Source organism: Coregonus clupeaformis, chromosome 31 (assembly GCF_020615455.1).
Source record: "Coregonus clupeaformis isolate EN_2021a chromosome 31, ASM2061545v1, whole genome shotgun sequence".
In the NCBI taxonomy this organism is placed as follows: domain Eukaryota; kingdom Metazoa; phylum Chordata; class Actinopteri; order Salmoniformes; family Salmonidae; genus Coregonus; species Coregonus clupeaformis.
In genome coordinates this window covers 28,263,736-28,291,119 of record NC_059222.1, presented here as the reverse complement: position 1 = coordinate 28,291,119, position 27,384 = coordinate 28,263,736, and the positions used below count along the sequence as shown (strand labels likewise).

The window sequence follows — 27,384 nt, the reverse complement described above, 5'->3', positions numbered from 1 at the left end:
GTTGGAACCAAAAATCTCCAATTCAGACTCCAGACCAAAGGACACATTTCCACCAGTGTTTCTTGGCCCAAGCAGGTCTCTTCTTATTATTGGTGTCCTTTAGTAGTGGTTTCTTTGCAGCAATTCGACCATGAAGGCCTGATTCACACAGTCCCCTCTGAACAGTTGATGTTGAGATGTGTCTGTTACTTGAACTCTGTGAAGCATTTCTTTGGGCTGCAATTTCTGAGGCTGGTAACTCTAATGAACTTATCCTCTGCAGCAGAGGTAACTCTGGTTCTTCCATTCCTGTGGTGGTCCTCATGAGAGCCAGTTTCATCATAGCGCTTGATGGTTTCTGTGACTGCACTTGAAGAAACGTTAAAAGTTCTTGAAATGTTCCGTTTTGACTGACCTTCATGTCTTAAAGTAATGATGGACTGTCGTTTCTCTTTGCTTATTTGAGCTGTTCTTGCCATAATATGGATTTGGTATTTTACCAAACAGGGCTATCTTCTGTATACCCCCCACCTTGTCACAATACAAGTGATTGGCTCAAATGCATTAAGAAGGAAAGAAATTCCACAAATTAACTTTTAAGAAGGCACACCTGTTAATTGAAATGCATTCCAGGTGACTACCTCATGAAGCTGGTTGAGAGAATGCCAAGAGTGTGCAAAGCTGTCATCAAGGCAAAGGGTGGCTATTTGAAGAATCTCAAATATAAAAATATATTTTGATTAGTTTAACACTCTTTTGGTTACTACATGATTCCATATGTGTTATTTCATAGTGTTGATGTCTTCACTATTATTCTACAATGTAGAAAATAGTAAAAAATTAAGAAAAACCCTTGAATGAGTAGGTGTGTCCAAACTTTTTACTGGTACTATGTGTGTGTGTGTGTGTGTGTGTGTGTGTGTGTGTGTGTGTGTGTGTGTGTGTGTGTGTGTGTGTGTGTACCTGCAGGGCACTGTTTAGAAAGCAGCTGTTCTGTCCAGGTTCGTTGCTGAGTCCTTTACTCGGGGCAAAGGAGGCCATAGTCCGCGGGGTCGTGATCAGGCCCTGTAGACCTCCACCGGGACTTCCGCTGCCACCGCCCGACGCAAAGTAGTTCCTCTTCCACGACATCACTTCCTGCTGGGCGCTTCCATCACCACGGAAACACAGGGAGGGGGCGGGGCATGAGATGGAACAACATGTTCTAAGTTACTCCCATTAGAGAGAGAGCGGGATTGAGAGAGAAATAAAGAGAAGAGGTAAAAAGAGGGAGAGAGTGCTGTGGTCTCTTTCAGGTAAGTCTTGACTGGCAGGTGTCTGCAGTCCTTTACTTCTGCCGATATTCTGTCTCCTGATTCTTCTCTTCTCTCACTCTGCCTGCAAGAGACAAACCACACAACACAATCAACACAGAGGTAGCTAGATCTCTAATGAAACACACTCACAGCGTATAGGCCTATTACATCATCGCAACATTTTACCTCCACAAAACTGCACTGAAGTCTCCAAGGAATACCATAATACTCACAATATTGTAGCCTGAAAATGTTCCTGAAAGTTCGAGCATAGCACTGAGTATAGTACTGTATTGTACTGTAGACAGTTTTGTGTCAGACAGTAGAGTAGTGATAAGCTGTCTGTTATGTAAATATTAGGTCAGTTTTATCTGAGCCTTATTTTGGAGCAGTATTACTCAGTGTCTGTGTGTGTGTGAATGTCAGCGCACATGCCTGAATCGTTTGTGTGGGTACTGTCACTGTCACTGTCTGTGTCTGTGCGTTGTTGCTGCCACTGTGTGTGTGTGTGTTTTTGGTTTTACTATCCTTGTGGGGACCAGAAGTCCTCACAAGGATAGTAAAACAAGGAAAATTCGGACAAGTGGGGACATTTTGCCAGTCCCCACAAGGAAAAAATGCTATTTTAGGCTTAGGGGTTAGTTTTACGGTTAGGGTTATAACCAGAGTTAGGGGTTAGGGGTTAGGGGTTAGGGTTAGGTTTAGGTTTAGGGTTAGGTTTAGGGTTAGGGGTTTGGGGTTAAGGTTAAGGATAGGGTTAGGTTTAGGGTTATGGGTTAGGGGTTAGGAAAAATAGGATTTTGAAAGGAAATCAATTGTTTGTACCCCACAAGGATAGTAAAACAAACGCGTGTGTGTGTGTTGCGTAACAGACTGGGCAGTAGTGGAGCCGCAGTGCCCTCCCTCCCCTCGTTGCCGTGCTGCCATAGCGACCCCTTGGCGACGGGCCAGAGGGCACAGCGATGCTGCGGTGTACGGGTGGTGGTGTGTGTGTGTGTGTGTGTGTGTAAGATGGCGTGGGCTGTTTCTATAGCGATGGCTACAGCAGGACACAGTCATGGGCATTAAAAGAGACACAGTGTGTACCCTCTGGACAGTCACTTTGCTGTACTTAGTATACGGTTAATAACATCACTACATCATCGACAGGACATAAACACCTAACCAATGTTTGTCTATGTTGATTGGAGCAAGTAGCATATGACTATGCTACTCTAATTATACTGTATTATTTTAGGTGAGAATGAGAGAGGAACATGGGGGGGGGGTCAAAATAGGGAAATGTAGAGACAAACAGAGGGAGGGGGGAGAGAGAAATCCTCTCTTACATAACCCCTCCCCCCTGGTCACCATGGGAAGCACGGCCTGCTGTAAACAACCCTCCAATCAACAGCCTGCTCACGACGTCCTGATCCCACAGCACTGGGCGGCCTAAAACACACACACACACACACACACACACACACACACACACACACACACACAGAGAGAGCGAGAGAGAGAAAGAAAAAGAGAGAGAGAGAGAGAGACAAACTAGAGATGGATTCATACTGGATTTGTGTGACGTTCATGTCCCCATTGACATTTTCCTCAAAAGAACAACAACATCCAGTACTGAACTGATGTGATCTTGTGTGTGTGCGTATGTCTGTGTGTGTGAGTGTGTGTGTGGTAATTTTCTCGGCTAGTTACCATGGAAATAGGCCAAGCTGCAGGCACGTGGGGGAAAAGCCGAACCATGTGCTTTAGCACACTGTAGTCTGCACTGGTCCAATGCACACACACACACACACACACACACACACACACACACACACACACACACACACATGGCCAGAGCCTGAACCTAGCGGTGATGGTGGTGATGTGTATTGACGGTTGAGAGTTCCTGGCAGCCAGGGTGAGTTAGAGTAGTACTAATATTCAATCAAACTCTAAGACCCTGTGGTCCAACACCATCAACACGCAATGCCCTACTCTACTCCACCCATATCGGTCACTACACCATTGATGTGTTCCAGTTCTCCCCCTCTCCCTCTTTTTCCCTCCCTCTCACTGTAGTAGTTGATAGAGGCTGGTGACACCACAGCCCAGCACAGTGAAAGACAATCTACTGTCCACACACACAATGGCCTCCCTTATAGCTGGCTGCACCACACACACACACACACAACCACCAACAACAACAACAACCAAGACAACAACAACAACCGATGGTCACTCAGGCGGATCACTAGAGTAACACATAACACTAATTAGCTACTGAGAGTCGCATTGTATTGTAAAGTCTTAAAGCCTGTCTCTTTTATATCCCCCTTTCCTGCCCTCCCTCTCTCTCTGGCTCTCCTCCCATACTGCTTTCAGGCCGGGATTCAATCCAATCAGCGCTAGATCCCTGTTACAGCTCCCTTGACATTTAAAGGTAATTTCTGATTGAGCCGACATATGAAGTGTTTAGCGTGAATGCGGTCTCCGCGAACGCGGAACATTGGCTTTAAAAGGTGCATAGTCAAGTGCTAAACATATCAAACAAAATGCACGGAGCCTGATCCAAGTCTAAATGTCTTCCTGTTTAAAATAATAATTTACATTTGTTTACATTTTCTAACATTACCATTACCTTAATTTCTGAGTTTCTCTCAGGAAGAATGTATTCAACCAAAATGTGTCTTATGCATTTAACCCAAACCCTCTGAATCAGAGCGATGCGGGGGACTGTCTTAAGCGAGGTCCACAGCGCCCAGGAGTAGTTTTTGGGGGTTAACTGCCTTGCTCAATAGCAGAACAGCAGCTTTTTCCTCCTTGCCAGCTCAGGGATTCAAACTAGCAACCTTGTAGAATAATAGTGAAGACATCAAAACTATGAAATAACACATATGGAATCATGTAGTAACCAAAAAGTGTTAAACAAATTAAAATATATTTTAAATTTGACATTCTTCAAATAGCCACCCTTTGCCTTGATGACAGCTTTGCACACTCTTGGCATTCTCTCAACCAGCTTCATGAGGTAGTCACTTGGAATGCATTTCAATTAACAGGTGTGCCTTCTTAAAAGTTCATTTGTGGAATTTCTTTCCTTCTTAATGCGTTTGAGCCAATCACTTGTGTTGTTACAAGGTAGGTAGAATATAGCCCTGTTTGGTAAAAGACCAAGCCCATATTATGGCAAGAACAGCTCAAATAAGCTAAGAGAAACAACAGTCCATCATTACTTTAAGACATGAAGGTCAGTCAATACTGAACATTTCAAGAACTTTGAAAGTTTCTTCAAGTGCAGTCTCAAAAACCATCAATCGCCATGATGAAACTGGCTATCTTGAGGACCGCCACAGGAATGGAAGACCCAGAGTTACCTCTGCTGCAGAGGTTAAGTTCATTAGAGTTACCAGCCTCAGAAATTGCAGCCCAAATAAATGCTTCACAGAGTTCAAGTAACAGATACATCTCAACATCAACTGTTCAGAGGAGACTGTGTGAATCAGGCCTTCATGGTCGAATTGCTGCAAAGAAACCACTACTAAAGGACACCAATAAGAAGAAGAGACTTGCTTGGGCCAAGAAACACGAACAATGGACATTAGACAGGTGGAAATGTGTCCTTTGGTCTGGAGTCCAAATGTGAGATTTTTGGTTCCAACCGCTGTGTCTTTGTGAGACGCGGTGTGGGTGAACGGATTATCTCCGCATGTGTAGTTCCCACCGTAAAGCATGGAGGAGGAGGTGTTATGGTGTGGGGGTGTGGGGGTGCTTTGCTGGTGACACTGTCTGTGATTTATTTAGAATTCAAGGCACACTTAACCAGCATGGCAACCACAGCATTCTGCAGCGATACCCCATCCCATCTGGTTTGGGCTTAGTGGGACTGTCATTTGTTTTTCAACAGGACAATGACCCAACACACCTCCAGGCTGTGTAAGGGCAATTTTACCAAGATGGAGAGTGATGGAGTGCTGCATTAGATGACCTGGCCTCCACAATCCCCCGACCTCAACCAAATTGAGATGGTCTGGGTTGAGTTGGACCGCAGAGTGAAGGAAAAGCAGCCAACAAGTGCTCAGCATACAGTGGGGAAAAAAAGTATTTAGTCAGCCACCAATTGTGCAAGTTCTCCCACTTAAAAAGATGAGAGAGGCCTGCAATTTTCATCATAGGTACATGTCAACTATGACAGACAAATTGAGGAAAAAAAATCCAGAAAATCACATTGTAGGATTTTTAATGATTTTATTTGCAAATGATGGTGGAAAATAAGTATTTGGTCACCTACAAACAAGCAAGATTTCTGGCTCTCACAGACCTGTAACTTCTTTTTTAAGAGGCTTCTCTGTCCTCCAATCGTTACCTGTATTAATGGCACTTGTTTGAACTTGTTATCAGTATAAAAGACACCTGTCCACAACCTCAAACAGTCACACTCCAAACTCCACTATGGCCAAGACGAAAGAGCTGTCAAAGGACACCAGAAACTAAATTGTAGACCTGCACCAGGCTGGGAAGACTGAATCTGCAATAGGTAAGCAGCTTGGTTTGAATAAATCAACTGTGGGAGCAATTATTAGGAAATGGAAGACATACAAGACCACTGACAATCTCCCTCGATCTGGGGCTCCACGCAAGATCTCACCCCGTGGGGTCAAAATGATCACAAGAACGGTGAGCAAAAATCCCAGAACCACACGGGGGGACCTAGTGAATGACCTGCAGAGAGCTGGGACCAAAGTAACAAAGCCTACCATCAGTAACACACTACGCCGCCAGGGACTCAAATCATGCAGTGCCAGACGTGTTCCCCTGCTTAAGCCAGTACATGTCCAGGCCCGTCTGAAGTTTGCTAGAGTGCATTTGGATGATCCAAAAGAGGATTGGGAGAATGTCATATGGTCAGATGAAACCAAAATATAACTTTTTGGTAAAAACCCAACTCGTCGTGTTTGGAGGGCAAAGAATGCTGAGTTGCATCCAAAGAACACCATACCTACTGTGAAGCATGGGGGTGGAAACATCATGCTTTGGGACTGTTTTTCTGCAAAGGGACCAGGACGACTGATCCGTGTAAAGGAAAGAATGAATGGGGCCATGTATCGTGAGATTTTGAGTGAAAACCTCCTTCCATCAGCAAGGGCATTGAAGATGAAATGTGGCTGGGTCTTTCAGCATGACAATGATCCCAAACACACCGCCCGGGCAACTGAAGGAGTGGCTTCGTAAGAAGCATTTCAAGGTCCTGGAGTGGCTTAGCCAGTCTCCAGATCTCAACCCCATAGAAAATCATTGGAGGGAGTTGAAAGTCCGTGTTGCCCAGCGACAGCCCCAAAACATCACTGCTCTAGAGGAGATCTGCATGGAGGAATGGGCCATAATACCAGCAACAGTGTGTGAAAACCTTGTGAAGACTTACAGAAAACGTTTGACCTGTGTCATTGCCAACAAAGGGTATATAACAAAGTATTGAGAAACTTTCGTTATTGACCAAATACTTATTTTCCACCATAATTTGCAAATAAATTCATAAAAAATCCTACAATGTGATTTTCTGGATTTTTTTCCCTCATTTTGTCTGTCATAGTTGACGTGTACCTATGATGAAAATTACAGGCCTCTCTCATCTTTTTAAGTGGGAGAACTTGCAGAATTGGTGGCTGACTAAATACTTTTTTTCCCCACTGTATGTGGGAACTCCTTCAAGACTGTTGGAAAAGCATTCCAGGTGAAGCTGGTTGAGAGAATGCCAAGAGTTTGCAAAGCTGTCATCAAGGCAAAGGGTGGCTATTTGAAGAATCTCAAATATAAAATATATGTTGATTTGTTTAACACTTTTTTGGTTACTACATGATTCCATATGTGTTATTTCACAGTTTTGATGTCTTCACTATTATTCTACAATGTACAAAATAGTACAAATAAAGAAAAACCCTTGAATGAGTAGGTGTTCTAAAACTTTTGACCAGTAGTGTATATATATATATATATAAAATTAAAAACATAAATAATAATATTATTAATATTACTAACAACAGATTAAACGACTTTTGGCCAAGGGATCCGTGGAATAAGTTTAAAGTGAGTAATACAATACAATACAATTTAATATAAACATCTACAATTCTTAACCCTGGGCAACATGGGCCTGGGAAGCTTACAGGGATATTGGTATACACAGTACTACACCAATTATACATTTTTCAACTCAACACTATTCCCCAAAATGTATTTAAAACTGCAAAGTGTTCTCTCTGCCTTATGGTAAAATGTGTAGAATTGCAGGATATTACACTACATGGCCAAAAGTTAATATGGAGTTGGTCCCCCCATTTGCTGCTATAACAGCCTCCACTCTTCTAGGAAGGCTTTCCACTAGATGTTGGAAAATTACTGCGGGGACTTGCTTTTATTCAGCCACAAGAGCATTACTGAGGTCGGGCATTGATGTTGGGCGATTAGGCCTGGCTCGCAGTCAGCGTTCCAATTCATCCCATGGGGATGAGGTCAGGGCTCTGTGCAGGCCAGTCAAGTTCTTCCACACCGATCTCGACAAACCATTTCTGCATGCACCTCACTTTGTGCACGGGGGCATTGTCATGCTGAAAAAGCAAAGGGCCTTCCCCAAACTGTTGCCACAAAGTTGGAAGCATAGAATCGTCTTGAATGTCATTGTATGCTGTAGCGTTAAGATTTCCCTTCACTGGAACTAAGGGGCCTGAACCATGAAAAATAGCCCCAGACCATTATTCCTCCTCCACCAAACTTTACAGGCAGGTAGAGTTCTCCTGGCATCTGCCAAACCCAGATGCATCCGTCAGATTGCCAGATGGTGAAGCGTGATTCATCACCCCAGAGAACGCGTTTCCACTGCTCCAGAGTCCAATGGCGGCGAGCTTTACACCACTCCGACGCTTGGCATTGTGCATGGTGATCTTAGACTTGTGTGCGGCTGCTCGGCCATGGAAACCCATTTCATGAAGCTCTCGACAAACAGTTATTGTGCTGACGTTGCTACCAGAGGCAGTTTGGAACTCGGTAGTGAGTGTTGCAACCGAGGACAGGCGATTTTTACGCGTACTTCAGCACTCAACGGTCCCGTTCTGTGAGCTTGTGTGGCCTACCACTTCGCGGCTGAGCCGTTGTTGCTAGTAGATGTTTCCACTTCACAATAACAGCACTTACAGTTGACCGGGGCAACTCTAGCAGGGCAGAAATTTGACGAACTGACTTGTTGGAAAGGTGCCATTCTATGACGGTGCCACGTTGAAAGTCACTGAGCTCTTCAGTACAGGCCATTCTACTGCCAATGTTTGTCTATGGAGATTGCATGGCTGTGTATTCGATTTAATACACCTGTCAGCAACGGGTGTGGCTGAAATAGCCGAATCCACTAATTTGAACGGGTGTCCACATACTTTTGTATATATAGTGTATCTTTAAAGTTGCAACAACAACAAAACATCTCTCTGCCCCATGAAAAAATGTGTAGAATTGCAGGAAATTGGCTTGAAAACTGCAACATTTTCTCTCCAATGCCAAGAGACTTGAGGCATGTTCCTCTGCCCAGGCGTTGCTGATACCTGCCAGATCTTACAACAAAGGTATTTTAAGTATCAGCTAACAACATCATATGTTATAGCAATATGTCAGTCGATGACACAGTCGATGATGTGGCACGCAACCATTGGTTTATGCACGTAACGTCTAAACAGGGGAACGTGACCATGGTTTGTCCAGCCATGCACTGCAGACGTCATAGTAAAACAAATGTTAGGCTATTTCTATTGCACTTGAGTTGTGTTCTAATTATGAGGGGGTCCCTGATGAATTTGCTATCACAAAAGGGGTCCCTAACCCCAAAACGTTTGACAATCCCTGGTCTAGGCCACAGGCCAGTGTTTGCTTTTGGTGAAACTACTTTATTTATTTATTTTCAAGATTTTAGCATTTTGCTCTTTGGAGCCCTACAAGAAAATAAAATAACTAAAATTGGATTCCCGGTGCCCTGACTCCTAGGTCTCTTTCTTACACTCCGCTCCGCTGAAATCCTTTATTCTCTCTCATTCACATACTTTTTCTCTCACACATTCTGACCTCTATTCTCCATTCTCATCAATTCCTTCATCCATCTTTGTCTCTCTCTCTCCCTTTCCTTAAGTCTCCCTATCTCAAGTCTCTCCGCACTGACACACACACACGCATGCGCTGTAACTGGGTTATAGCTTCAAATAGCACTGGTTGACAATGGGGAGAAACCAGAGTTAATTCTCCCCACTCTCTCGCTCTTTCTCTCGCTCTTTCTCTCTCTTTTTCCCTCACCCTCTCGTTCTCTCTTTCTTCAGTAATTCTCTGAGGTTTGCTGGCTAGGATACGTTCTCTCTCTTTCTCTCTCTCAGTAATTCACTAGAACCAGTCAGCAGCCAGCCCCTCTCAGAAGTTCTATTCAGACATAACATATGGAACACTACATTTTAGGACATTTCATTTATAGATCAATATCATTCCCCCTCTATAAGCCAGGTAAGGCTAAATACCATTATTTTCTATAATTATATTTTAATTCATATCCACGCACACACAGCTTCAGAGTGGAATCACAATTAGGACAATTCCTAGGGATTCAGACTTGCTCACAAAGAGAGTTAGGCCAACATTAAACTGCCTCTCAGGACATCCCATACTCTCACTATGAGTAGTAATTCTATTGACTCTGGAAATGCATTGAACTGTTATTGGTCAAAATAGCCTATGCAGGAGTCACAAACATGGTGTGTGCGTGCATGTGTGTCGTGACTCGTGTGTGTGTATATACATATGCATGTGCATGTGTGAGTAGAAGAGTAATCTAAGACTAAAACACACCCTCAAGGTCATTCCCCCAGTTTATCCACTGTGTACATTACTCTATCATATAAAAACACACACACGCATCACACCTGACTCACACACACTTACAGTGTAAATGCAATTTATCAATATTACCAGGCACGTGCACATGCACACAGACCTTCTATGAGGATGATAAAAAGGCTATGAATATGACAATATGTTAATATATTGTCTTACATAATGTAATTCAAACGCACACTAACCCTCACACGTTCTACTATTCACAGATTAGGGGGGAGAGAGGGAGAGGGATAAAGAGGGACAGAGAGAGAGAGAGAGAGAGAGAGAGAGGGGGAGGGAAAAAGGGAAAGAGAGTGAATGAAAAAGTAGACACCTCTTCTCCTGTCCTCTCCCCTCCTCTCCCCATCTCCCCCTCTCCTCTCCTCCAGCAATAAACAACTGTCACAACAATAAGCCAAAACCAGCCTATTTAACTACAGTCTCCAAACCAAAGTGAAATTCCATCAGCTCTATCTGACCACATCTTTCTCTTCAACCCACTGTCTGTCTGCTAACTGCTACCACTCTGTTCTGCTGAGTGGAGAGAGAGAGAGAGAGAGAGAGAGAGAGAGAGAGAGAGAGAGAGAGAGAGAGAGAGAGAGAGAGAGAGAGAGAGAGAGAGAGAGAGAGAGAGAGAGAGAGAGAGAGAGAGAGAGAATGTCAGAGAGAGCCATGCTTGGTCCAGACCGCAGCAATGTGTCAGAACGTGCATTGTAAAGTGCTGTGTGTGTGTGTGCCTGTGTGTGTGTGTGTGTATGTGTGTGTTGTATGTGTGTGCTGTGTGTGTGTGTGTGGTGTGTGTGTGTGTGTGTGTGTGTGTGTGTGTGTGTGTGTGTGTGTGTGTGTGTGTGTGTGTGTGTGTGTGTGTGCTCGCAGCAGGGGTGTCCTCGGTGCTGGTATGAACAGTAACAGCCAATCTCATCTATCATAGAGACCAAACCGCAGCGGTAAATCAATACTGGGACTGATGACGCCGCGTAAGCCTGCTACCCGGGCTGCGGTTGGCTTTCTATCAACAAGTCACCGGGGCCGTTAACGGCTAACACAAACCAGCTGTAATAAAATATAATAGCCTAACGGAAAGGTTTATAGGCTAGGTCCAATAATCCGTTTAAAGCATTAGGTATCTATACAATATCTACCAACTCTGAAAGTGTCAATCTGGTCCTCAGAATCTCCGTTATAAAATGATGGTAATGATGCACAAAGCGGCACTCGTGGAGATGCTGATGCTGCCAGTGTGTGTGTGTGTGCCTCTGAGCTACCTGCGTAAGGGACATCCATTACATCCATTACAACCATCTGAACCATGCAGCGCTGCGTAATAAACACTGGAGAGATAGATAGATAGAGAGAGAGATAGAGAGAGAGAGAGAGAGAGAGAGAGAGAGAGAGAGAGAGAGAGAGAGAGAGAGAGAGAGAGAGCAAAACCTACGCACAGTAGATGAAAGCCGTTAGGTCACATCTGGCCGCGCGGAACCACGCACATCCTTTCGAACTGACTTTTCCGCGTGCGTTCTTTACTGGTGAATGAGTACCCCGTTGTCCCTGCCTTTATCTCTCGTAGATGGAGTTTAAAGTGTGCGTGCTCACCTCGGGTCCCGTTAGTGTCCCGTTCCAGTCTCGTGCTGTCCCGGTAAAAAGAAGAGGGAGAGGAGAGGGAGGAGAGGAGAGGCGCTCAATCCAACCTTCCATCAAGTGCTGCGGCCGCGGTACGCTGCTCTCGCGATAGCTGGCCCGTTTTCCCGAGCCCACTCACAGTCAGTGACGTCAGACTGTGGGACTGAACAGCTCCTTCCCGCCCTCTCCTGGTCAATGAGCTGAACTGCCTCGTTGATAATGTACCAATTACGTCATGGCAATACCTACTGTAGCAGAGCGGACCTTAATTCTAATGTGTTGAGGGGATATGATCAATTGAAAATAAGCAGAGCTCATCAGACAGGATTTCTGTACAGGGAAAGGTTTATTGGATAAATATAGAATTTAATAGAAACATCAGGTGTGTCTATAATGTCTACAGTATCTAGGCTACCTGTTCAACTGTCCAGGTTATTGTCTTATCAGCTTCATCACTTTCTTCTTCATCTTCATCATCACATCATTTTATCTACTTGGATTGTTATTTCTTGATTTCTTGTTTAGATCTTTGGGATTATTTGTGTATTTGCATTATACAGTATTTGCGAGACGTTCTACTTTACTGCTGGAGCTAGCAACAGAAGGATTTCCCTGCATCGGCCATAACACCTGCAAATCTGTGTACGCGACCAATAAACGTTGAATTGATTTGATTTGATCATCACCATTGTCTTCTGTCTCTTTTCTCTTCAGCCATTTATGTTTCATGCATATAAATCAAATCAAAATGTATTTGTCACATGCGGCGAATACAATATCAACATATGTGTGTGTGTCTACTCCAGTGTGTGTGTATCTAGTGTCTACATCAGTGTGTGTCTACAGTACCTCAGTGTGAGTGTGTGTGTGTGTGTGTCTATAGATCGTCCGTCTCTCCGTCGAAGGGCAGCATGTTGTCCAACTGCATGTGGATGTGTGAGTTGTCCTCCGGGTTGCACACCCAACCGATGGGGGTGCGGTTGAACGAGGGGCGGGACCTAATGTCCATCTGCAGGGAGGGAAGAGGCTCCGGCTCCACTGGGGCGAATACGATCTCGGGAGGCTCGAAGGTCATGTGGCCTCCCGCCTTCTCAGAGCCGCCATAGGGCAGGGCCGACCTGTCAATCAAATATTAATATCATAATGTACAAAATACATGTCTACATAGCAATAAATACATCAGCAGTAACCTGCTGAAGGTCTTGAATTTGTTTATTTCGACAGTTGTATATGTGTTTGTGTGTGTGCGTGCGTGCGTGCACGAGTGTGTGCATATGTGTGTTGGTGTGAATGCGTGTGTTACCTGTTGAAGCTCTTGAACTTGGGCATGTCGTGGGGAGTGTGTGGTCCAGCCATGCAGTGGTGCATGGTGGCGGTCAGAGACTCGTCTCCCCTCATGGCCCGTTCCCATGGAGACACATAAGTACGCACATACTGCTGCCTCCTCTTTTCTTTCTCCGCCTCCTTATCCAACACCTCCTCCTCTACTGTGGGGGAGATAAACATGACATCATCTTACTGTTTTCGTTTGTGTATATGTTTCCCTGGTGTTGATATCAGACCACGGTTCAGTACATATGAATGTCAAATAGTTTTACATACTTTAGGTGTGCTTGATTTATACTGAACAAAAATATAAACGCAACATGTAAAGGGTTGGTCCCATTTTTCATGAGCTGAAATAAAAGATCCCAAAAATTTTCCACATGCACAAAAAGCTTATTTCTCTCCAATTTTGGGCACAAATTTGTTTATGTAACCGGTGTGAAATGGCTAGCTAGTTAGCGGTGCGCGCTAGTAGTGTTTCAGTCGGTGACGTCACTCGCTCTGAGACCTTGAAGTAGTTGTTTCCCTTGCCGCGGCTTTTGAGGAGCGACGGGTAACGGTGCTTTGAGGGTGACTGTTATCAATGTGTGCAGAGGGTCGCCCAGTCATGTGAAATCCATAGATTAGGGCCTAATGAATTTATTTCAATTGACTGATTTCCTTCAATGAACTGTAAAATCTTTGAAATTGTTGAATGTTGCGTTTATATTTTTGTTCAGTATAGCTTGGTACAATGGAACTAATGGAGAAGTCCTAAAAGTGCATAGTCCTACTGTGCTCAGGTTCAGGCTCGGGTGCTGGGGCCGTCATTTCACACCCCAAGGACGGAATCAGGTTCTGGAGATTCTGCTAGAGGAGGCAGGACACACACACACACAGCCAGATCAGCACACTCACATACACTTACACCCCCCCCAACCCACCCACCCCACCCCACCCCCACTCCCCCACCATATTCTCGTTGGTGACGATGAAGCGTTCCACCCTCTGTTGTCTCATCCTGAACATCTTGGATCCCTTGTTGGTCATAAGAGACAATTCCTCCAGCATGGTATCTTTAGGAGTCTTGATCTTAGTGCCCAGATCAAACTCTGATGCCTCAGGGTCCGACTCTTCATCTGTAGAAGGGGGAAACACAATGTCAGGCATTGAATGAGATGACATGTACTCTAATTTACATATCCCTGATTGCATTGATTCCAATGTTAAGTTTACACAGCATCGCAGTTCCCCCTTTCCTATGTAAAGTGATTTGAGCACTGGAAACGGGCTATATTAATCCAATCAATTATCAATCAATATTATCTTCCCAGCCCCATATCACCCCTTTCACCCCACATCCTCTAGTCTAAACTCCCAACTCCTAGGCACTGTAGATCTGAAAATGCAGATAGTTGCGAAGAACATGGCGAAAATTCCAACTAACCTATCTCAGAGCAAGGTGGAAATATTACCATTTTACATTATCCTTCTAGTGTATCTCTCTCCCTATTCCCTCTCTCTCTCTCTCTCTCTCTCTCTCTCTCTCTCTCTCTCTCTCTCTCTCTCTCTCTCTCTCTCTCTCTCTCTCTCTCTCTCTCTCTCTCTCTCTCTCTCTCTCTCTCTCTCTCTCTCTCTCTCTCTCTCTCTCTCTCTCTCTCTCTCTCTCTCTCTCTCTCTCTCTCTCTCTCTCTCTCTCTTTCTGTCTCTCTCTCCCTCTCTCTCTTTATCTCTTTCTCTCTCTCTGATAAAAGTGTCAAATGTGTTTTACAGATGGCTGGCTGCTCTGCTCTCATCCCCATAAAACATTCTCATCATCAGCTACACACACTCTGATTTCACTCATAACACCTGGAGCCCAGCCACACAATACACACACACACACACACACACACACACACACACACACACACACACACACACACACACACACACACACACACACACACACACACACACACACACACACACACACACACACACACACACACACACACACACACACACACACACACACACACGCACACACACACACACACACACACACACACACACACAGTCACCCAAAGTCACACACACATACACACACACACACACACAAAGCTGGGAGCTGGCAAAGCAATCCTGTGCTGAGAGCTGTAGCTTGTAGTACCTCGTAAGTCAGGACTGTGTGTGTGTGGTCTGTGTGTTTGTGTATGTGGGTGTGTGTGCCCGTGCATGCGTCATACCATCCTGGGTGATGTTGGTCAGATCAGTAATGATCTTGTTGGCCTTCTTCATCTTGTTAGGCGGGGCGGGAGTTGAGAGAGGCATACCTAGAGCCTGCACCAATCAGAAATACACAGTTAAAATCACCAGCCAATCACAGCGCGATCGGTGACATCCACCAATCCCAATCAGACTGATGATGATGATGATGATGATACATGACTGACCCGATATCAAGCCATGGTTGCTTTAACTGGACCGCTTTAGCCAACAGATCTAAAGCCTAGTCAATACCCGAACCAGCTCTGCCACACATAAAGCTAGCTACACACTACATAAGTGACTAGTGTTCACTGAATGTTTTGCCTGAGACCTGAAGACTTGTGTTAATGCCTAGCCTTCAGCTCAGCTGGTTTATGGTGGGTCATTTCCCCTCCTGTGTCACAATTAATGGCTGGATGGTTTGTCACTTCTGTCCATCTAATTGCTGGACCACAACACCATAAGGAAAGGTTTTAGGTGGGGTTTCTAGGGAGCCATTACTCTGAGGCTCTGGGCCTTTGAGCCCCTGGGCCTGTGGGTCTATATTCCATACTGTAGTTGGTGTAATTGGTTTAATCTGCAGTAATTGAAGCTCCTGCTGGAATCCAACACCCTGCAGCTATTATTACTACATGTTCCACAGCAGCTCTGCTGAGTGTCACTGTCACCACTCACACACACACACACACACACACACACACACACACACACACACACACACACACACACACACACACACACACACACACACACACACACACACACACACACACACACACACACACACACACACACACACACACACACACACACACATACACACACACATACACACACACTTACACCTACACACATACACACACATACACACACACATACACATACACACACACACGCACACACAGGGCATTTCCATTGGGACAGAGTGATGCTGAGACTAAGATTTTTCACTTTAAAATAAATGTCAACCTAAAACCAATGATTGCAAAGTTAAACAAACCATACAACCTTATGCACTATTAAAAATGTCCACAGAATCATTTGACAAAAACTAATTTATTTGAAGAACAGTGCAGATGCAACGTTTGCTAACACAACGACGGTTTGTGCTGTTGGTGCCGTCATTCTGTTACCAAATTTTGCATCTGCACTGTCCAACAAGTAAATGTGTTTTTGTACAAATTTCTGTGGAAATTGTTAAAAGTAGTCCTTGCGCATAGAGTTGTATGGTTTGTTTAACTTTGCAATCATTGTTTATTGTTTGACATACATTTTAAAATGAAAAGTCTCAGCAACACTTTGTTACCGTAGAATTGCCAAACCCATAAGCATATACACAGACACACACACACACCACATACACACCACATACATACACACCCTGATCCCTTCACGGTCCGCTGGGCAGAGACAGGGAAAGCATGGCCGTAACTACGTATGAGGACACCGAGGTCTGGACCTCTGTAATATTTTCTAATATAAATAAATAAATATGTGTATATATATATATATAATTGATTGTCTGTATTGTACACAATAAAGACAATCAATATCTAAATATTGCTCCCACTAAGGTGGGAGAATGTCAGGCTTATGGAGCTTCTGCTGGGTTAGCGTTGGGAAAGGACCACCAACTTCAGGAGAACATGAGGCTGAAGGTCTGGTTACCCCAAGCAGAATGGCTCCTGCCCCCTCACTATTCCTGTTTCAGCTGCAGATAAATCTCCCCGGAGGACAGCAAACATAATCAGTCAGCACATTCCCATACACACTCATCCCAATTCTCGAAACACTCCGCTCCTCCTCTAGAACTGTCCAGATAATGTTTATTTTTATAGACACTTTTATTCAGAGCTATTTACAGGAGCAATTATGGTTACATAGACAGATTTTTCACCTAGTCAGCTGGGGATTCGAACCAGCAACCTTTCGGTTACTGGTCCAATGCTCTTAACCGCAAGGCTACCTGCTGCCCGTAACACCTATATTCCTAACCCACTCCAGCTTGATGGACATGTTATGGGAATGGTTTCAGAACAAGAAGGCCAAGAACATAGTTTGCATTCGCTGACCATGTAGTCAATTCAAATTAGTACCCGATGATTTGACACGGGCTGTCAAAGGTGTATTGAGTAAGTGTTGAAGAGTTTATCAGTCTGCCAGCATTGCATAATCCATACAGCTACTAGCCAATGTGAGTTGATATGATGCCATTGATACATTTATTCATGCTGTGATACATATGATATGCTGTCATAGGGGGGATGACACATGATTCACACTGACAGGGACTTCTCCGCCTGGCACAGCACAGCCTAGCACAGTGCAGGCTCTGCAAGGCATAAACCCATGTTGAATCAACTCTATAACTGGTATATAGCTCAAGTCACTCCCTATCTGGTAGCTTGTCCCTACCTTGGTGACATTTAGACCTACATCAGTCCTGCATCATTTCACTATTATCACAACAAGATAACCCACAGACATGTACTGCTTGTGTGTGTGAAAGACTGTGTGCGTGTGGGATTGTGTGGGCAGTGATGTCACAAACTCAGACTTACCTCAGTAGAATCCTCAGGAATTAGAGAAGAAGAAAAGAAGGAGAAGAGTTGAAAGTATTCAAGAGAGTGTCCAAGTGCCTGCCCTCCTCTACACCCAAGAGGGAGTGAAACCCTATCCCAGTAAGGAGCTGGGCTATGGGTGGGTGGGTGGGGGGGCTAGGAGCTTCTTAAGGGTCTACGAGGAGACTGATACTATCTCTCAGATGCTCCTGAGGTCTATGTATAGACCAGGAGAGAGTATATATACATAATATGACATTTGAAATGTCTTTATTCTTTTGAAACTTCTGAGTGTAATGTTTACTGTTAATATTTATTGTTTATTTCACTTTTGTTTACTATCTACTTCACTTGCTTTGGCAATGTTAACACACGTTTCCCATGCCAATAAAGCCCTTAAATTGAAATTGAATTGAATTGAATTGAATTGAATTGAATTGAGAGAGAGAGAGAGAGAGAGAGAGAGAGAGAGAGAGAGAGAGAGAGAGAGAAACGCTCTGTCAATAGAGGCAGAGACTCTGGAGGATTGATCATTTGGTACAAATCCAATCTACAAAATCTAATTGATCCCCTCAAAATTGGTAAATATCACACTTGGTTAAAACGGAAAAAATTACTTGTACTAACAGCAGAATATGTGTTCCTTTGCTCAATATATATCCCCCCCTCAGAATCCCCCATATAACTCAGAGGAGATATTCCCCAGCCTTGAGGAAGAGACGTGCCATTTCCAGGCCCAAGGAAATGTGCTCATCTGTGGGGACACAAATGCGCGCACAGGAACACTATCTGATCTAACGACCACATGAGGGGACAGCTTTATTACAGGCCATACTGTTTCCAACTGTGTTAATCTCCCCCATAGAAACAACAGTGACAGCACCATCAACCAAAACGGAAGGGATCTGTTGCAGCTCTGTCGAAGCCTGGATTTGTACTTTGTCAATGGTAGGTTACGGGGGGACTTTAGGGAGATTCACCTATTGCTCACCTCTTGGCCACAGCACAGTAGACTATATGATTACAGACATTGACCCTTTCTCTCTCAGCTCATTCACTGTCAAGCCACTAACACATATGTCTGATCACAGCCAAATGATGTTGTTCGTCAAAAGAACAGACATGGAAACAACCACACATTCACAGCCCAGTAAGCTGTACAACATGATAAATTCATACAGATGGGCCCAAAACAGCACAGAAAAATACCAGAAAGCAACCAGTAACCAAAATATCCAAACACTCTTAGATAACTTTCTGGATACCACATTCACTCACAGTAAAGAAGGCATCTGTCAGAACGCTGAGTGTGGATGTGGTGCAGGGAATCAAGCGCAGGAACAAGGGTGTTCGTCAACAGACTTTAGTAATCCAAAATAGTAACTCCAAACAGGTGAATAGCCAACCCAACCGGGAGGCATGAACAAATTACGCACACACACAACAGTGCGTAAAACAAGAAAAGGTGCACGCAGTGCGGACTCTCGACACAAACAACACGAGAGAGAAAAACCATCAACAGCAACAGCTGACATAACAATCACACATAACACCTGCCCCAACACACGATAACTAAATAGGAAACAAAATCAAACACTAACAAGGGACAGGTGTACAAACAGACAAAACCAAACAAACATGAAACATCGAACGGTGGCAGCTAGTACTCCGGGGACGACGACCGCCGAAGCCTGCCTGAACAAGGAGGAGGAGCAGCCTCGGCCGAAACCGTGACAGTACCCCCCCCTTGACGCGCGGCTCCAGCCGTGCGCCGATCCCGGCCTCGGGGACGACCAGGACGACGCGGAGCAGGGCGCGTAGGATGACCCCGATGGAACTCGGTCAGCAGGGACTGGTCTAATATGTCCCTCCTCGGCACCCAGCACCACTCCTCCGGGCCGTACCCCTCCCACTCCACGAGATATTGGAGACCCCCCCATCCGGCGTCTCGAATCAAGGATGGACCTCACAGTGTGCGCCGGAGCCCCTCGATGTCCAACGGGGGCGGAGGAGTCTCTTCTATCTCATAGTCCTGGAGTGGACCAGCTACCACCGGCCTGAGGAGAGACAGATGGAACGAGGGGTTAATATTCCTGTAATCAATAGGCAGTTCTAACCTGTAACACACCTCGTTCAACCTCCTCAGGACTTTGAATGGCCCCACAAACCGCCGACCCAGCTTCCGGCAGGGCAGGCGGAGGGGCAGGTTTCTGGTCGAGAGCCAGACTCGATCTCCAGGTGCGTACACAGGCCCCTCACTGCGGTGGAGATCGGCGCTCGTCTTATGCCGACGGATGGCCCGCTGCAGATGAACGTGGGCAGCGTTCCATGTCTCCTCCGACGCCACTCCCGCAGGGGCCTCGATCTGGCTCTCGTGCCAAGGTGCCAGAACCGGCTGGTACCCTAACACACACTGGAAAGGGGTTAGTTGGGTGGAGGAGTGGCGGAGAGAGTTCTGTGCCATCTCGGCCCAAGGAACGTATCTCGCCCACTCCTCCGGCCGGCCCTGGCAATAAGACCTCAGAAACCTACCCACATCCTGGTTAACACGTTCAACCTGCCCATTACTCTCCGGGTGGTAACCCGAGGTAAGGCTCACCGAAACCCCCAACCGTTCCATAAACGCTCTCCACACTCTGGAGGTGAACTGGGGGCCTCGATCAGACACTATATCCTCGGGTACCCCGTAATGCCGGAAGACATGGGTAAACAGAGCCTCAGCGGTCTGTAGGGCAGTAGGTAGACCCGGCATGGGAAGGAGACGACAGGCCTTCGAGAACCGATCCACAACGACCAGGATGGTAGTATTCCCCTGTGAGGGGGAAGGTCTGTAACAAAATCCACCGAGAGGTGGGACCAGGGTCGTTATGGAACGGGCAGGGGTTGTAGCTTACCCCTGGGCAAATGTCTGGGCGCCTTACACTGGGCACACACCGAACAGGAGGAGACATAAATCCTCACATCCCTGGCTAACGTTGGCCACCAGTACTTAGTGCTAAGGCAGTGAACTGTCCGGCCGATACCTGGATGTCCAGAGGAGGGGGACGTATGAGCCCAATAAATGAGGCGATCGCGTACCTCGAGCGGAACGTACGTCCGACCCACTGGACACTGTGGAGGACTTGGGTCGGTGCGTAACGCCCGCTCGATCTCGGCATCGACCTCCCATACCACCGGTGCAACCAGACAAGACTTTGGTAGTATGGGAGTGGGCTCAACGGACCTCTCCTCCGTGTCATACCGCCGAAACAGGGCATCTGCCTTCCCGTTCTGTGACCCAGGGATGTAAGTGATTTTAAACACAAACCGGGCTAGAAACATAGTCCAGCGGGCCTGGCGAGGATTCAGTCTCCTAGCTGCCCGGATGTATTCCAGGTTACGGTGGTCAGTTAGAATGAGGAAAGGGTGTTGAGCCCCCTCAAGCCAATGCCTCCACACCTTTAGGGCCTGTACCACGGCTAACAGCTCCCTGTCCCCTACGTCATAATTCCGCTCCGCCGGACTGAGCTTCTTAGAATATAAAGCACAGGGGCGGAGTTTAGGTGGTGTGCCAGACCGTTGTGAGAGAACGGCCCCAATACCGGCCTCGGACGCGTCTACCTCTACCTGGAACGGTAAAGCGGGATCCGGATGCGCCAACACCGGCGCTGAGGTAAACAGGTCCTTCAGTTTCCCAAAAGCCCTGTCCGCCTCAGCTGACCACCGCAAGCGCACCGGACCCCCCTTCAACAGAGACGTTATGGGAGCTGCCACCTGTCCAAAACCCAGGATAAACCTCCGGTAATAATTCGCAAAACCCAAGAACTGTTGCACCTCTTTCACAGTGGTTGGGGTTTGCCAATTACGCACAGCTGACACCCGGTCAACCTCCATCTTCACCCCTGACGCAGACAACTGATAACCCAAAAGGAGACCGACTTCTGAAAGAACAGACATTTCTCTGCCTTGACATATAGGTCATGCTCCAACAGCCTCCTCAACACTCGGGCGCACGAGGGCTACATGCTCTGCTCGGGTAGAACTGTACACCAGAATATCGTCTATGTACACGACTACTCCCTGTCCCTGCATGTCCCGGAAAATCTCATCGACGAAGGATTGGAAGACTGAGGGAGCATTCATTAACCCATATGGCATGACGAGATACTCGTAATGTCCGGAGGTCGTGCTAAACGCTGTCTTCCATTCATCGCCCTCTCTAATGCGCACCAAGTTATATGCGCTCCTGAGATCCAATTTTGTGAAGAACTGAGCACCGTGTAATGACTCCGTCATAGTCGCAATCAGAGGGAGTGGATAGCTGTACTTCACCGTAATCTGATTGAGACCGCGGTAATCAATACACGGGCGCAGACCTCCATCTTTTTCTTCACAAAAAGAAGCTCGAGGAAGCGGGTGAAGTGGAGGCCCGTATGTATCCCTGTCTCAGAGACTCGGCGATGTAAGTTTCCATTGCCTTCCTCTCCTCTTGAGACTAGGGATACACATGGCTCAGCGGGAGGGCTGCTCCTGACTGGAGATCTATCGCACAATCCCCCTGTCTATGAGGCGGCAGCTGCGCCGCCCTAGTCTTACTAAACACCAGTTTCAAATCCTCATACTGGGGGAATATGCAGTGCTGGCATTAGATTCGGACTTTCCACCGAGGTCGCCCCTATGGAAACACCCAGACACAGCCCCTCACACTGAGCAGACCACCCTTTAAGAGCTTTCTCTCGCCACGAAATAGTAGGGTCATGGGTAATCAACCAGGGAAGCCCCAGCACCACCGGATACGCAGGAGAGTCAATCAGATAGAGCTGAATCGTCTCCTCATGACCCCCCTGCGCCACCATCTTAAGGGGCGCTGTGACCTCCCTAATCAACCCAGATCCTAACGGACGGCTATCTAGGGCATGTACAGGGAAAGGCTTATCAACGGGAAGGAGAGGAATCCCTAACTCTACACAGAACTGGCGATCTACAAAATTCCCAGCTGCGCCTTAATCTACTAGCGCCTTATGCTGGGAACGAGGTGCAACCTGTGGAAAACAAACAGGCAAGGTTATGTGAACGACAGAAAGCTCTGGGTAAGTAGGGCGCCTACTCACCTGGGGGACTCCCCAATGCGTGGCCTGCCTTCACCTCCACCGGGGACCTTCCCCAACACCTAGCCGCGGTGTGCCCTCCACGGCCACAGTTAGTGCAGGGAACGGCCCCCCTCGGGTTCCTACTCCTCCGTTCTCTAGCGCCAGCACCCCCGAGCTCCATAGGGCTCGGCTCGGAGGTGCTGGAGGGTGAAATGGGCGACCCCCACCCGGGACGTCCACGGGTGGCGAGCAGGGTGTCCAGCCGAAAGGCCATGTCGACCAGTTGGTCAAACGACAACGTGGTATCCCTGCACGCCAACTCTCTCTGGACGTCCTCCCGGAGGCTGCAGCGGAAGTGGTCTATGAGGGCCCGCTCATTCCACCCTGCATCTGCCGCTAGAGTCCGGAACTCCAGAGCAAAATCCTGGGCGCTCCTCATCCCCTGTCGGAGGTAGAACAGACGCTCCCCCGCCGCCTTCCCTTCTGGTGGATGGTCAAACACGGCACGGAAGCGGCGGGAGAACTCTGCATAGGTAATGGTAGCGGCGTCCATTCTCCTCCATTCGGCGTTGGCCCACTCCAACGCCTTGCCGGTGAGACAGGAGATGAGGGCGGAGACGCTCTCGTGTCCCGAGGGCGCCGGGTGTACGGTGGCGAGGTAGAGCTCCACTTGCAGCAGGAACCCTTGACACCCGGCAGCGGAGCCGTCGTATGCCCTCGGGAGCGAGAGCCGAATCCCACTGGTTTCCGGAAGGTGGACAGGAGGACTGACCGATGGGGATGGTCCGGTAGGTGGGGGCGTGGGTACCCCGCTGCTTTCCCATCGGTGGAGAGTGTTCATCACCCGATCCAGGGCGTGACCGATCTGGTTGATCCTGTCCTCCTGCCCACGAAGACGGTCCTCCATGATCTCTGTTGGCGCGGTTGCTCCTGCTGATTCCATGGTGTGATGTGTGATTCTGTCAGAACGCTGAGTGTGGATGTGGTGCAGGGAATCAAGCGCAGGAACAAGGGTGTTCGTCAACAGACTTTAGTAATCCAAAATAGTAACTCCAAGCAGGTGAATAGCCAACCCAACCGGGAGGCATGAACAAATTACGCACACACACAACAGTGCGTAAAACAAGAAAAGGCGCACGCAGTGCGGACTCTCGACACAAACAACACGAGAGAGAAAAACCATCAACAGCAACAGCTGACATAACAATCACACATAACACCTGCCCCAACACACGATAACTAAATAGGAAACAAAATCAAACACTAACAAGGGACAGGTGTACAAACAGACAAAACCAAACAAACATGAAACATCGAACGGTGGCAGCTAGTACTCCGGGGACGACGACCGCCGAAGCCTGCCCGAACAAGGAGGAGGAGCAGCCTCGGCCGAAACCATGACAGGCATCAATCTAGCAGTAAAAAAATATCAACTATATATTCAGGCAAACGGCAAAAGAAGCACAATTGAAATTGATTTAAAAAAAAATAAAAAAAAAGACCACAGATGACAACTGGTTTGATGCAGATTGTAAAATGATAAGGAAAAAACTTAGAACACTATCAAACCAAAAGCACAGAGACCCAAATAATGGTGAATTACTTTTAAACTCTATAAACGTACACTCAGAACCAAAAAAGCACAGTACAACAGCAAGCAGCTGACACTAATTGAGGACTCCAGAAACACAAACAACTTCTGTCAGAATTTGAGAAAAAAAAATAAACTAAATCAAAACAAGAGGAATTAGCGATACAAAATGGTGACATATGGACAACCCATTTTAAAACACTCTGCAACACCGTTCAAATTGACACAAGCGCAGAACAATGCCAAATTCATGAGAAGTTGAATGGATTAGAAAAAGCGATAAAGGACAATCAAAATCCATTGGACTCCCCAATTACTGACCAGGAGCTCTATAAGAAACATCAGGCCCTCAAATTTAAAAAAGCATGCGGACCTGATGGCATCCTAAATAAGATGCTCAAATTCACTAGTGCAAAATGTCAATTGGCTATATTAAAACTGTTTAATTTGATCCTGAGTGTAGGTTATTTCCCTGACATCTGGAATGAAGGACTCATAACCCCAATCTTTAAGAACGGAGACATATTTGACCCTAACAATTATAGAGGCATTTGTGTGAACAGTAACCTGGGGAAGGTTCTCTGTAGTATTATAAATGTAAGAGTTCTAAACTTCCTTAATAAGCACAATGTCTTGAGTAAAAGCCAAATTGGATTTATACCAAAACATCACACAACCGATCATTTTTACACCCTACACACCCTGATAGATAAACATGTCCACCAAAATAATACCAAAATGTACGCTTGCTTTATCGACTTCCAAAAAGCATTTGATTCTATTTGGCATACAGGACTGTTCTACAAAGTGGTGTATGTGTGGTAAAACATAATTAAATCAATGTATACTGGCAATGTGTGCAGCATTGAAACTGGCAAGAAAATAACAGAATTCTTTAACCAGGGGCGGGGCCCTCGCCAGGGTTGCAATCTCAACCCTGCACTCTTCAATATTTACAACAACGAATTGGCCACTATTCTAGAAAAATCCCCAGCCCCTGGTGTTAGTCTCCACAATTCAGAGGTTAAACGCCTGCTCTTCGCAGATGACCTATGCCTGCTTACACACACAGCACCTGGCCTACAGTAATAATAATATGCCATTTAGCAGACGCTTTTATCCAAAGCGACTTACAGTCATGCGTGCATACATTATTTTATTTTTTTGTGTATGGGTGGTCCCGGTGATCGAACCCACTACCTTGGCGTTACAAGCGCCGTGCTCTACCAGCTGAGCTACAGAGGACTACAGCAGAGCCTGGACCTGCTAGAGCAGTACTGCCAGACCTGGGCCCTGGCAGTAAACCCCAAAAATAATAAAATAATGATTTTCCAGAGAAGATCCAGATCTCAGGGAAATAGACCAAAGTTCTCAATTGGTACAACATATATAGAGTACTGCACACACTACAATTACTTTGGTTTAAAAATAAGCTCAACTGGACACCTTAATGATGCAGTGAATTAACTGAGAGAGAAAGCACGCAGGGCATTCTACGCCATCAAAAAACAAATTCAAATTGAAATACCTATTCAAATTTGGCTAAAACTAATTGAATGTGTCATTGAACCAATTGCACTTTATGGCAGCGAGGGGTGGGTTCCACTTGGAAAACAAGATTTCACCAAATGGGACAAACACCCAATTGAAACTCTGCATGCAGAGTTCTGTAAGATTATCCTACATGTCCAGAGGAAAACTACAAACACTGCATGCAGGGCAGAATTAGGCCAATATCCACTAATAATAAAAACTCAAAAAAGAGCAATTAAGTTTTGGAAACATCTAAAATACAGTGACCCCCTCTCATATCATTACCAAGCCCTGCAATGCCAAGAGCTGAGCAAAGAAAATAGTCCCCTCATCCAGCTGGTCCTGGGGCTGAGTTCACAAACCTGTTCTACTAACACACTGAAGCCTCAGGACCAGAACATCCAATTAATCAGAATAAACCAAATTACAACACAGTCAAAACAAAACTATATTGCTTATTGGGAAACACAAGCACAAGCACAAAGTAAAATGCAGTGCTATCTGGCCCTAAATCGACAGTACACCGTGGCTAACTATTTGACCATGGTTACTGATCAAAACCTTAGAAAAACCTTGACAAAGTACAGGCTCAGTGAGCACAGCCTTGCCATTGAGAAGGGTAGACACAGGAAAACCTGGCTCCCTGTAGAGGAAAGGCTGTGCAACCACTGCAACACAGCAGAACCTGAGACAGAGCTGCATTTCCTTACAAAATGTCAAAAATATGAAACAATTAGAGAGTGTCATTTCACCAAAGACGGTTTCAAAGACCTCTCTGATGAGAATAGGCTACCCGTCCAGTTGGGGGAGGACGCAGAGAGCTGTGGGTTGGCAGCGCACTACATTGCTGCCTGCCATAAGATGAGGGACAGTGTCTGACAGACCAACCAACCTGCACATGTCCTCTATATTGTTATTGTTCAATGGTTATTTTGACCCTTGGTTATTGTTGTTACTGTTGTCCCGTTGACAATATTGATGATTATTATTTTAATTATGTTAATAGTGTAAATATCTAAAATAAGCTTTGGCAATATGTACATTGTTACATCATGCCAATAAAGCAAATTGAATTGAATTGAAATTGAGAGAGGGAGAGAGAGAGAGAGAGAGAGAGAGAGAGAGAGAGAGAGAGAGAGAGAGAGAGAGAGAGAGCAGAGAGAGAGAGAGAGAGAGAGAGAGAGAGAGAGAGAGAGAGAGAGAGAGAGAGAGAGAGAGAGAGAGAGAGAGAGAGATTTTAAGGGGTGTGAGTGAAAAGGTAGGGAGGGAGGAATAATTGAATAGAGGGTAGAGAAAGATAATGACTT

General features: G+C 46.0%; 2 protein-coding genes across 4 annotated transcripts in view; both read right to left on the bottom strand.

The window, feature by feature from the left end:
- Positions 1–11,848, bottom strand: part of LOC121547014 (inactive ubiquitin carboxyl-terminal hydrolase 54) — a 33,556-nt gene extending 21,708 nt beyond the window's left edge. Inside the window, exons 1-2 of the mRNA XM_045209936.1 lie at positions 11,742–11,848; positions 943–1,356 (exon numbers count right to left, since the gene is read on the bottom strand). Coding sequence (XP_045065871.1) covers positions 943–1,110 — 168 coding nt within the window. The 5' untranslated portion in view covers positions 1,111–1,356; positions 11,742–11,848. The remainder of the gene's footprint in view (positions 1–942; positions 1,357–11,741) is intronic.
- A 759-nt stretch (positions 11,849–12,607) lies between these two features.
- LOC121547369 (myozenin-1) lies at positions 12,608–18,017 on the bottom strand. Of its 3 annotated transcripts, none has more exons than XM_041858622.2 (6): positions 17,885–18,017; positions 15,302–15,395; positions 14,046–14,212; positions 13,868–13,940; positions 13,072–13,255; positions 12,608–12,886 (listed from the first exon to the last, which is right to left on the bottom strand). In XM_041858622.2, exons 2-6 carry the CDS (start codon positions 15,384–15,386, stop codon positions 12,646–12,648), a joined length of 750 nt encoding a protein of 249 aa, XP_041714556.1. In that variant the 5' UTR covers positions 15,387–15,395; positions 17,885–18,017; the 3' UTR covers positions 12,608–12,645. The 3 variants fall into 3 exon arrangements, with proteins under 3 accessions (XP_041714556.1, XP_041714555.1, XP_041714554.1); XM_041858621.2 differs by having other exon boundaries at positions 13,072–13,252; positions 13,868–13,943; positions 17,885–18,016; XM_041858620.2 differs by having other exon boundaries at positions 13,868–13,943; positions 17,885–18,015.
- Positions 18,018–27,384: the final 9,367 nt, after the last annotated feature.